This window comes from Schistocerca americana, chromosome 2 (assembly GCF_021461395.2).
Source record: "Schistocerca americana isolate TAMUIC-IGC-003095 chromosome 2, iqSchAmer2.1, whole genome shotgun sequence".
In the NCBI taxonomy this organism is placed as follows: domain Eukaryota; kingdom Metazoa; phylum Arthropoda; class Insecta; order Orthoptera; family Acrididae; genus Schistocerca; species Schistocerca americana.
The window spans coordinates 533,924,052-533,937,654 of record NC_060120.1 but is presented as its reverse complement, the minus strand read 5'-3'; the positions used below and the strand labels follow the sequence as shown (position 1 = coordinate 533,937,654).

At 37.9% G+C, this 13,603-nt stretch overlaps 1 protein-coding gene across 1 annotated transcript in view; it reads right to left on the bottom strand.

Annotated features, from left to right (window-relative positions):
* Positions 1–13,603, bottom strand: part of LOC124593747 (mitochondrial uncoupling protein 4) — a 431,970-nt gene that overhangs the window by 194,781 nt on the left and 223,586 nt on the right. The window contains exon 3 of the mRNA XM_047132083.1: positions 5,649–5,740. Coding sequence (XP_046988039.1) covers positions 5,649–5,740 — 92 coding nt within the window. The remainder of the gene's footprint in view (positions 1–5,648; positions 5,741–13,603) is intronic.

Below are 13,603 nucleotides of genomic sequence, written 5' to 3'. Positions count from 1 at the left end.
CTCTACGATTTTTACCCTCCACGCTGCCCTCCAATACTAAATTGGTGATCCCTTGATGCCTCAGAACATGTCCTACCAACCGAAACATTTCGAAAGTACTTAGGATGCATATTCTCACAGGATGGCAACATAGTGAAAGAACAGGAAGCGAGGTGTAGCAAAGCTAATGCAGTGAGTGCTCAGCTATGATCTACTCTCTTCTGCAAGAAGGAAGTCAGTACCAAGACTAAGTTATCTGTGCACCGTTCAATCTTTCGACCAACTTTGTGGTATGGGAGCAAAAGCCAGGTGGGCTCAGGTTACTTTATCAATAAGGTTGAGGTTACGGATATGAAAGTAGCTAGGATGATTGCAGGTACTAGTAAATGGGAACAATGGCAGGAAGGTGTCCACAAAGAGGAAATCAAAGAAAAACTGGGAATGAACTCTATAGATGTAGCAGTCAGAGTGAACAGGCTTAGATGGTGGGGTCATGTTACATGCATGGGAGAAGCAAGGTTACCCAAGAGACTCATGGGTTCAGCAGTAGAGGTAGGAGGAGTCGGGGTAGACCAAGGAGAAGGTACCTGGATTCAGTTAAGAATGATTTTGAAGTAACAGGCTTAACATCAGAAGAGGCACCAATGTTAGCACTGAATAGGGGATCATGGAGGAATTTTATAAGGGGGACTATGCTCCAGACTGAATGCTGAAAGGCATAATCAGTCTTAAATGATGATGATGATGTTGATGATGATGATGATGATTGTAGCCATGATTGTTTGTGAAACGTACTATAACTAATCTTGGAATTTTAATCATTGCAATTCCCAAGACACATAACACTCACAAAAAACACACATTAAACAGCCAAAGGTTCAAATGCTGTTTCCTTTGTGGGCGAATTTTAATTCTTAATTATGTTTGCATTGAATGTATCGCCAGAAATTTGAATTTCAAGCAGCAAGATTTATGTAATATTCCATTTCTGGATGTACATCCTGTTATATTTGGTGGATGTGACGTAAATCTGAAAAAATCCATCTGAAGCTAGGGTCATATTATTCTGACATAATTGTTTATGAGGGGCATTGCCCATTTGCTACAAGTAGTGTAAATACCAGAATATGTCTTGCATGATGCAAGCACAGTGTCAGTCCCCATATTCAAGCACATAGGTATCAAATATTATTTTTTTAAAGAAAAAAATTGAGACATCTTTAGTCAAAGTGCTATATTTTCTAAATTTGTTTATCTAGCTATCTAGCTTCCTTCCTTCCATCCATCCATCCATCCATTCATCATGTTCCACAGATCCTGCTGAGAAAGAGAACCTTCAAGGATATGGAATGAATCAAGGTATATAATAATGAAAGACAAAGACCATGGTCACTTTAAGGCCCAAGTAACACAAGCAGCTGCTTAGGGAGGCAAGCTGAAAGGACCACCACAGATGCACAAGTGCAAGATTTGTATACAGTGTGTATCATAATTAGCAGCAAAAACTGACATGATTGGAGGTATACAATGACAGAAGTAAATAGAATACCCTCTAGTAAAAATGACCCTGCAAACAAGTCATTTGTGAGATAATTCTGAATATATACTTACAAGCTTCAATTGAGTTCAGCATCAAATATAGTCCTAGTTAGTATAAATGTATTTGAAATGTAAACTTTTTGATTAAGTTTCCATCTAATTGGGCTTGAATTTTTTTTTTTTTTTCAAGACATGTCATAGCATAGCCATATCTAGAAGGATCAAAAAGTACAGACTTCTGATTTTCTTGCTCCCACACTTTCCAGTTGTGCCTGATTATCAACTTTTCACCTGTACAGTAGGGATAAGAACACCTTATCAGTTTATTTAACACTTTTAAAACTGAATTTTGATTGCAGGAATGGCCATTTTCCTCAAACATTTTTAACTGATTTGCTGACTAATAACATGCATCATGCTCTTGTACAAAGAGCCATAGCCAAATAACTGATGTTACTTCCCTGTAAATAAAAGAAGGAAAAGATTTACTCTTGCAAACTGCAAATGAAAATTGTCTAACAAAAGAGAAATCCACAAAGAATGGCTCATTTATTCTGTTTAAAAAATTTGATTCCTTTTATTAGAAACTTTTTAATGCCGATACTATCTCACCTGCAGATATGTTAGGGCTTACAGACTTGAAAAACATATCTGGAATTCTAGTCCAATACAAAAAAATTCAAACCATATTAATGCATACTAACATGTTGAGAGTTATGCTTGCATTTGTGTCCTGACAAATGCTTGGTGACGCAAATCAGAGACTCATTCAGCCTGAGACTCAACACCAATATGAAGTATGAGTGTCATTCAATAATTCACAAAATCCCTTTTTTGTCAAAGCAGGGTGGTTTTATTTACGATTTAAACACACTAAATTGTTCCCCAGTTCTTTGGTTATTTATCAGTGTAGTTTCTGTTCAGTTCTGTAGCCTTCATCCACCGTAATGTAAGAGCCCATGCGCCTTTATGCACCATTCTACAAGCAACCATCTCAACCAAGCTCATGTGCAGCAACAATTTTCCCATCATTGTGACAGTGCTCCCCATGGAATCCATTCTTCAGTGGGCCAAAGAGATGGAAGTTTGATGTTGCAAGATCTGCGCTGTAGGACCGATGTGGAAGAACAGCCCACCGAAGTTTTGTGCTCTTTTGATCTCCTTTTGTGCTGGCTTGGTGTGTGGCCTTGGGTTATCATGGAGAAGTGGAAATTGTTTGCATTTTTGTGACCATAAACACATTGTAATTGTTTTTCCAATTTCCTATGAGTCTCACAATAGAATTCATAGTTGGTCATTTGACCATGAGGGACGACATCGAACAGAATGATCCCTTTTGAGTCCCAGGAGATTGTAGCCATAACTTTACACCTGAGTGTGCTGTTTTGAACTGCTTCTCAAAGGACATGTGTGTTGACATTCCATGGTCTGCCAGTTTGTTTCAGTCTCAAAGTAGTGAATCCATATTTCATTGCCAGTGACACTGTTTGGCAAGAAATGATCAGCATCGGCTTCATAATGAGCAAGCAAATTGGTGTACATTTTCCTTCTTTCATCTTATTCCATATCTGCTTTTTGCTTGGAATGCACCGTAGTTGCAGATTCCATTATGAAGACTGCTTATAACAATGCCATCTACTTGGAGTCACTGGGAATATATGAGATGACACAGGAATGTTCAAGGATGTCGCAAACAAAATCACAATTTTTTAAAATCCAAATGGCCAAGAAAAAATGTATGTTACATTACTTATTGAATGTCCTTCATATTAAAAGGCTGCTGTGCCAAAAACAGTTCCTGTGGGCACAGGAGTCTGCATTGCTAGGAAGAACAGATATTCTCTGTAAAGAAAATAGATGAGTACTGTCTCATGAAACAAATGTTCAGTATCTCAGTAAAGTCATGCGAAATGAATTCATCACTCTGTTATTAACACTTATTAAGGATTACCATTTAGATTAGATTGTACTCCTGATGTGAATCTCACAGAACAAATGTCAATGGCCATTTGTTTTGTCCGGGCAGAGCCTTATGAAAAATTAATTATCCAAGAACATTTAATCTAATTACAGAAACTAGTGGTGAATGTTTAATCACAATTCTCTTAAATGAGTTGATAAGATAGCAGATTCGTTTGAAAAATATGTGAGACCAAGAATATGATAACAGTTCAGATATGAATGGGAAAATATGTCAGTTCAAAAAATAATTAAAGACACTAATCCTCCAGCATTTTTTTTTGCGTGTGAGTCTCATTTGTTAAACCTTGTTGTGAATGATTCAGCACTGTCATGTCATGTTTCTGACCTCCTTTTTTCAGTCAATAGTGAATCAATGAATAAACTATAGAATTAAAAATTTATATTGGTAAACTAAAAAAGTATCATAAATTTTATGTACTCATTCTTTCCATTCCATTTAATAGGTGCCCAGTTTCAAGGTATAATAATACAACAGATCTAGTTCTTTCTGTTTTTATTTAAAGCTTTTATGGCACTAAGGAATTTCTTTAAAAGAAAATGATTTTTTATAATTTTAATATTTATCATTGGAATAAGGTTCAGAAATCTATTTGTTGCAGAGGAATATCTATATAGTACGTATTTTAAAAGAAAAATCTGTTTCCACAGTCACTTGATTTAGACTTATTTTTAAAGTTTTTATCAAGAGAATAAGGAAAGAGAAATAATGTCTGAATGAGTGAGTAAGGTATCAGAGATACAAATGATATGTAGCTTGTCTGGGAAAATGTTCTTCAACCAGCCCTGACAGTAACATAAAAGAAACTTCACCTGTATTGGTCTGTTAACAATAATCTATCACTATACTACTTAATGCTATTTGCACTTTTGCCATCTAGATTTAGTTGAGTAAATTAGTAAGGAAGCTGTTGCACTGAAAAAGCTACTTCATCCTCAGAAACACTACAGAGCCCCTGTTTAACCTGTTATTAATATGTATTCAATTTCATTTGTATTTTTCACGGAAAATATTTTTACATTAAATACTGAAACCTATCAACAGTTCATTATTACTTCTCATGCAGCTTCATAACAAATATTGCTACTTGCCACACAACTAACAGAGCTAAACCTGAATCTTGATATTCAGATATTTTTTTGGAAAATTTCAAGAAATTGTAAAAATCTAAAAACTTGTATTAATTTATCTTCATTAATAATCTATGGGAAGAAATGGGTAGCTGTGTGACATACAGAAGTTTGGCTCAGTCCATGGAGAACTTTTGGATAACCTAAGTGGTAAGGCGACGACTTGCAACAAGCAGGAAATTCGGGTTCGAGTCCTCGCCTGGTACAAATTTTCACTTGTCACTTTAGGTAGTACATCTATACATATTACAGTCATGTTGAATTCCATGAATTAATTTCAAGCATAAAAGTATTGGTCTGGAATGGTCCTTAAGGAGTCTCTTGCTCAGAAAGAGAAATAAAACAAATGTGTGAGGTCAATTATGGGAATGGTAAAATAGCAAAATGGAGTTTTTCAGCATCTTGCAATCGATAAATGCTTGTTTTAAGATTACAACTTGGCAATGAAAGAGAGAAGTTAGTAATGGAAATGGATTGGCTCACCTTTAATAATGAAGGACAGTATGTTACTCTGAAACTGGAAAAATTATGCTGACATGAATGACGTAAATTTTCCTCTTAGTATTGACAAAATCTAGTGGCAAGCATGCCACTAGGCAAGATCACGTAATATGGCATAATCTCAAGAAATAGCACATGCTGACTATTCAGGCTTTTGTGCAATGAAAGAACTACTGCAGCGGAAATGTTTTCACAATCATGGCAAGAAAATTGCTGAACTCTATTAATTTTTTTAAAAATCTGAACGCCAGAATTTCTACAAATAGTTTAACAATTTCATACATCAAACATATCTTATGAGAGGATTGCACATAAATATGCAGATCTCAAGTCTCCTATATTTTCTTTCTGTTAAAATATACATATTTTATGGACTTGCATACTATTCTAGGTGATTTCTCTTTAGTGAACATTCCAAGCATATGTAACATAATCTATATTTTTAATCCTCAAAGGAAACCTATAAATAAATGTAGCAGTATACTGTACATTCTAAAATATTGCATATAGCCACTTACATTTAAGTTTCCGTTTCCTGCTGCTGCTGCCGCTGCCGCCTTTTCCCCTTGTATTTGCAGCCTGGTTTTAGTTAAGTCCAAGGGGTATGTGACTGATGAAGAGAGAAATGATAAACTGTTTTAAATACACTGAATAACACCATGTTGATATCAAAGACATAAAGCATTTTAAAAATTTCAGGTTGAAAGACTCACTCTCTCTCTCTCTCTCTCTCTCTCTCTCTCTGTCTGTCTGTCTGTCTGTGTGTGTGTGTGTTTTTTTTTTTCTTTCTTTTTTTTTTTTTTTTTTTTTTTCAGAAAGTAATAACTTGCACCGAGGTGACAAACATCATGGGATAGCGATATGTACATACACATATGGTGGTAGTTTGCACACACAAGGTATAAAAGGGCAATGCATTCGCAGAGCTGTCATACGTGCTCAGGTGATTCATGTGAAAAGGTTTACAATGTGATTATAGTCATGTGACAGAAATCAACAGACTTTGAACACAGAATGGCAGTTGGTGTTAGACGCATGGGACATTCTGTTTCGGAGATCGTTAGGGAATTCAATATTCTGAGGACCACAGTGTCAAGAGCGTTGTGAGAAAAACAAATTTCAGGCATTACCTCTCATCATGGATAACACAGTACCCGACAGTCTTCACTTAACAACCGAAACAGTGGTGTTAGCGTAGAGTTTTCAGTTCTAACAGAAGGGCAACACTGTGTGAAATAACAGCAGAAATCAATGTGGGACATACGATAAACACATCCATTATGACAGTGTGGTGAAATTTGGCATTAATGGGCTATGGCTGCAGATGACCAATGTGAGTGCCTTTGCTAACAGCATAACATCATCCGCAGCGCCTCTCCTGGGCTTGTGACCATATTGGATGGACCCTACATCCGGAAAACCATGGCCTGATCAGATGATTCCCAATTTCAGTTGGCAAGAGCTGATAAAAGTGTGATGCAGACCACACAAAGCCATTGACCCAAGCTGTCAGCAAGGCACTGTGCACGCTGGTGGTGGCTCCAAAATGGTGTGGGCTTCATTTACATGGAATGGACTGGGTCCTCTGATCACTGACTGGAAATGGTTATGTTCAGCTACTTGGAGACCATTTGCAGACATTCATGGACTTCATGTTCCCAAAGAATGAAGGAATTGTTATGCATGACTATGCACAATGTCACTGGGCCACAACTGTTCACAATTGGTTTGAAAAATATTCTGGACAATTCAGGCAAATGATTTGGCCACCCAGGTCACCCAACATGAATTCCATTGGACATTTATGGGGGATAGTTGAGAGGTGACTTTGTATGCAAAATCCTGCACTGGCAACACTTCTGCAATTATGGACAGCTAGAAAGGCAGTATGGCTCAATATTTCTGCAGGGGACTTCCAAAAAATTGTTCAAGTCCATGTCATTTCAAGCTGCTGCACTATGCCAGGCAAAAGGATGTCCAACACAATATTAGGAAGTATCTCATGACTTAATTGTCCCCTCTGTGTAGATTGAAGCAGACTGCTATGTTCTCTAAAGAATGCAATAAATGGAAAGAAAGGCCAAATGGCATCTGCATACAAATGCAGAGACAGTAAAATAATCGATTTTGTTTCATGAGAAAATGAAAGAAAGTCTGTAGTAATCTTACACTAAAAAGAACAAATGTATCAAAACTGGCAAATTCAGAGTATAGCAGTGACCTTCCACATAATGATTTAGACATGTAGTGAAAATTCCCTTGATGATAGCAACACTATAATCACACATAAAACTTCTAAAGTCCTAGCAGAGAAGGCAAATAGAACCCTTAAGGATGTTTACAATTGGTCAACATGCAATAATCCAGCTATGAACTAACAGATAACTAAACACATAAACTTCAAAATGGGGAAAAATACACTGACAAACTCTTTGGGGATGAATACTAAGTGACAGTTGAAATGGAATAAGCACACAATAACTCCAGTAAAAGAGAATGTCATCAGCATATTATGCCCTTACATTCCTGTATTCAGAGTATAACAGCAAGTAGTCTGTAGATACATACGATCCATTTACAGGGTGTTTCTGTAAGAGTATGCAAAAATTTAACGGGGAATAGAGGATGCTCCACCGAACAATCTGAGGTAGGGAACCTGGGCTCAAAGAAGCCAACTTAAGGAGATAATATGAATAAATTCAAATTCTTGTGTACTTTTTTATTTATGTTAGTTACAGTTAACTGCAAATACCATCACTGACACAATGAATGTACCATTTGTACTGTATCTTACAAAATGTGCTGAAACCCTTGGCTATCAACCTCAATGCAAGCGTGACATTGGCAAACAAGATTCTGATGCACCCTGTCAAATACCCCCGGTCTGTTTCAAATTACATCAAAGGCAGCTACTATTCTGGTACCGTATTTACTCGAATCCAAGCCGCACTTTTTTTCCGGTTTTTGTAATCCAAAAAACCGCCTGCGGCTTAGAATCGAGTGCAAAGAAGCGGAAGTTCTGAAAATCGTTGGTGCGTGCCGCCACAACTTACTTCTGCCGTCGAATATGTGTAACGCTACAGAGGCATGCTTTTTAGGCACAAAGATAAATACTGGCACCAAATCCTCTGCGTCAGTAAATAAATTACAAAAATAGGTGGAAGACGAGCTTTTTTTTCTCCGTCCCGAATTTCGACCACTGCATTTTCATTTTCATACATTATCCAACAAAGTAAATACAAATTGTGTATTGTTCATCTTCGAATGTAGCAGCTTTTCAATGTACTACGTAAATCCGACTGGCAAGACTGTTTGCAATGTTTGTCAATATGGCCAATTCTACGTTTTGAATTTTTTCCTACCTGTGAGAAGAGATGGTTGCTAATGGGAACTTTTATGAATTGTGAATCACATGCAGTATTCTCTTCACCGTAGGAATAGTACGAATATAAACATTTTGCCATGTATTCTTTCGTGTTTGCTGCTATCTCATTTAAATCCTGTCTGCCTAATAAATTACGAAACTAGGGTGAGACAACAGCAAACGCGGGAGTATACACATATCATGTCATGTTTATATTCGTACTATTCTTATGCCTAATAGTGATACAGTCAGAAATGAAGCACAGCAATTGACTAGATTTTTAAATCTAAGATGACTCTAATTTCTGTGCAGAATGTAATGTACTAAAGAGGCGCCTGCAAAGATTTTCAAACGGAGAAAAATTTTCGCTAACTCTCGATCAGAACATCTATCATGCGCAGTAGTAGTAGTAGTTTATTCATCCAGAGACAATGTACATTGCATGGATTATTAAGGTTCTTGTTGATCATTATCAAAGAAAGCAGCAGTGTAAGTAACAACAAATAGCAATCTCTTGCCATTGTTTCGCTAATGAGACGATTCCTCTCTTTTTTTTTAATTGTAAGCGGCGTTAGTGCGCACAAAAGCAAGCCATGCCGCGAGCGGCGACAGGCCGTAAACACGCACTATCTGAATGCGACAAACAATGCATGACACCGTACTGTAATGCATTTTCAGCTTAGAGTGACGTAAAAACCTATAACAAAGAAAACGGCGCTTATCAGATCAAAGAAAAATAAGCAATCAAACCAGACGAAGCACGTGAAAAAGGAAGGGTACCCGTATAAATACGGACGGAGCGCCTGACGCATAGCAATGGCTACCTGCTAAAGCTTAACTGCTAAGGTTACGACTCGAACCAAACTACTGTAGCTGTATCGGCATACATTCGACCTAAATTGTGTCTCATATTACAATGGACCAACTTTGTTTCGATTTGGAGACGCGGCCTAAAACTTCTCTCTCCCCTTGAATTTCGAGTCTCAAATTTCAGGTGCGGCTTAGATTCGGGAATTTTTTTTTCCTTGATATCGAGTCTCATTTTTTCTGGTGCGGCTTAGATTCGAGTGCGGCTTAGATTCGAGTAAATATGGTAACTAATTCTATCTCCATACCCATTTGGATCTCAATCACAAGTGATTTTAAATATACCCATTATTTTCTATGAAAAATAATCAAGGGGATTCAGGTCAGGTGACCTCACAGGCCATGGAATAAGTGCTCCGCTTCCGATCCAGTGACCAGGAAATACAGTGTTGAGATGGTTGCGGACATCCACAGTGAAGTGAGACAATGCACCATAATGTTGTATCCATGTCCTCTCACAAACAGCGAAGAGTACCTTCTCCAACAACTCGGGTAGAACCTCAAGTACAGGTGGCCATTCAGATGGCCAGGTACAGAATATGGCCCAATATCAGCCCTGATATTCACAGCGAAACATACTTAATGGTGTGACTCTACTACAGTGTTACAGTTTTCCTCATTCAACTGTAGTATTTCAAACAGTTGTTTTAAATACCATTGGATCAAATAAGGCCTCATCAGTGAACAGCATGATTTGGAGGAAATCTTGTCAATCAATACATAGTTGGAGCAACCACTGACACAACGCGACTCTTTGTGCAAAGTCATCACAAGCATTGCATGGACTTATTGTAGGTGATATAGATGCAGTTGTTCATGGAGTACTCGCCACATGCTAGTATGTGCAGTGTCCATTTAATGTGCGGTATGAGTACTTCTAGTGGGGTCTGCTGCAATATGACTGGCTAAGTTTCACGGAAGCTCAAAATTTAGCGTACACATCAATGTGAGATGCTTTTAATAATTTCCACACTGAAGTATTGTCTCAAAATATGGTAGAAAACAGAAAGAGATTCTGGTCTTATGTAAAGTACACCAGTGGCAAAAAACAGTCAATACCGTCACTGCACAGTAGCAATGGAAATGTTACCGATGACGGTGCCACTAAAGCGGAGTTACTAAATACAGTTTTCTGTAATTTCTTCAGGAAAGAAGACGAAGTAAATATTCCAGAATTCGAAACCAGAACAGCTGTTAGCATGAGTGACATAAAAGTAGTTATCTTAGGTGTTGCGAAACAACTCAAACAACTTAAGAAAGGCAAGTCTTCCGGTCCAGATGGTATATCAATCAGGTTCCTCTCAAAATATGCAGACATAATAGTGCCTTTCTTAGCAATCATAAACAAATGCTCACTTGACAAAAGGTCTGTTCCTAAAGACTGGAAAGTACCACAGGTCACACCAATATTCAAGGAGGGAAATAGGAGTAACCCACAGAATTACAGAACCATATCACTGACCTCAATTTGCAGTAGGATTTTGGAGCATATACTGTACTCAAACATTATGAATCACCTTGAAGAAAATGACTTATTGATACATAGCCAACACGGATTCAGAAAATATCGTTCTTGTGCAACACAGCTAGCTTTTTATTCCCATGAAGTAATGAGTGCTGTCGACAGGGGATCTCAGATCAAGTCCATATTCCTAGATTTCCAGAAGGCTTTTGATACCGTTCCTCACAAGCAACTATTAATCAAAGTGTGTGCATACGGAGTATCCTGTCAATTGTGTGACTGGATTCGTGATTTCCTCTCAGAGAGGTCACAGTTCGTAGTGAAAAATCACACAAATCTAAGGACTGTCAATTTGACTAAATACCTAGGAATTACTGTTATGAGCAACTTAAATTGGAAAGACCACATACATAATATTGTGGGGAAGGTGAAACAAAGACTGCGATTTGTTGGCAGAACACTTAGAAGATGCGACAAACCTACTAAAGAGACAGCCTACATTACACTTGTCCATCCTCTGCTGGAATATTGCTGTGTGGTATGGGATCCTTACCAGGTAGGATTGATGGAGGACATTGAAAAAGTGCAAAGAAGGGCAACTTGTTTCATGTTATCGCACAATAGGGGTGAGAGTGTCACTGATATGATACGCGAGTTGGGGTGGCAGTCACTGAAACAAAGGCGGTTTTCTTTGCAGCGACATCTATTTACAAAATTTCAATCACCAACTTTCTCTTCTGAATGAGTAAATATTTTGTTGACACCCACCTATGTAGGGAGAAATGATCATCACAATAAAATAAGAGAAATCAGAGCTCGAACGGAAAGATTTAGGTGTTCCTTTTTCCCACGCGCCATTCAAGAGTGGAATAGTAGAGCAGTAGTATGAAATTGGTTCGATGAACTCTCTGCCAGGCCCTTAAGTGTGAATTGCAGAGTAACCATGTAGATGTAGATGTAAACAGTGTCTGGGACGAATGTACAAAATATGGATACAACTTTTTATTCAGAGAATTTGGCAATATAAGAACTAAAACCAATCATTACACATATGAAAAAAACTGTTTAAAGAGTTGTTTGTCCTAACCACAAGTACTATATTGGAGATCTATGCAAAACGGAACAGCAACACCTCAAGCACCTTGGGCATGCTTACTATCTACATGGCCCCTGCATGCCTCAGTATCACAAGTTTTCCATGTTTAGTCAGGAATGGACACTAGGCAGCAGTACGATGCTGGTAGAAGCCACCACTTCTGAGGGACCTATTCACATCTGCACAACATGTGATGAGAAAATAGTATCATGAGTATTCTGCCATTGATAGCTATAAAGGCCAGTGCATGGACTGCATGATCCAGTTCTTTCGGCTTCAGGAGCCTCTCCTGGCCTCCAGGCTGGTGCTGATCACCTCATCGTCTCAGTATGCTCTCAAAGTCCATCCTAGGGACAAACTCTGCTGTTCTTACTTTCATCATTATTTCCTCTGTGGATTTAGACTGCATTAAGGACAGAGTTTTTGCGTCGGTGTTGGACCTAATAGGAAATATACTAGAAAAAGTCATGCAACTTTTAGATAGCAACTTTGTCAAGCCACTGTAACAATACCTAGTGAGATGTGTTTCATGTGCCTTTTGTTCTTACCATCAAAGCAGGCATATTTTGTTGTCAATAAACTTGTTAAAACTTGATCACTGTTTTCCCTGTGTCCTCATGATGGATATTTCAATAAGTATATCTAAGAAGCCATTATACACATTAAGAAAAATATTAGTAATTATTATGCTAACAGCTTGATCCATAATCATGAACTAATAGCCAAAGCTAATTTATTCATATAGCACATGCTACAGGTCCTGTGCTGTCAGATGCCCCACACCACAACACTTATTTTGATGGAGGAAAATTAACCACTGGCAGTTTTGAATAAAAAATTAAACTTTTAAGGATTGTGTGAACATGACTGTGCTGCATTTTCAAAGCACTAGAAACATAAATTTGATGCAATTTTTAACATTTGAATAACACATGCGACATTAGTGTTCCGGAACAATAACAGAAGAAAATTACAGGAATCATCACAGTTACAAACACTGGAGAGAAATGTGGAAACAGTTCGGTAATTGTTGTAATGCAGAAACAGAGCTATTTATCTGATGTGCAAAAGAGCATGATCATTGACTTTCAGGCCAATGGAGGAAACATTTCCAAAACCACCAAGTTTGTAAACAGTTTGTGCCACTGTGGTTAAGGTATACCATAATGGTGAAATGGTGCTATCCAAACCCGGCACTGAGGCAACTGGGGTGAACTGTGGCCCCTAAATGATAACGGTGAATGAATGCTGTGGAGATGTATCCAGAATTATAAACTTTCTAAGTTCCATTTCGCTTTTTGATAAAGATCTGGATGAAAAAAATCAATTTTGAAACAGTCTGCTTTAATCAGCACACAAAATGTTGGCCAAATGTCAGTTCAGCTTGCCAGTAATTACACCAGCAATAAAAATCTGCAACACAAGCTACCCTATTCTTCTCACATAGTGAAGACAAGGAACACATTGCTCAGATGGCCAGTATCTGTTATACACAGCCTAAATAGGTGCTGGTCCAAACATTTTACTTCTGTAAAATCAAGTTAGAAACAGAAAGGAAACTGATGCTGCTGTCCTGTATAAGAAGAAGAAGCAGCAGCAGTAGTAGTGTACAATCTTGCCCCAACAATGATCTGCTGTTGCAGCACCCACTAGAAGAAATAGTGATTCCATTGAGTACCACGTG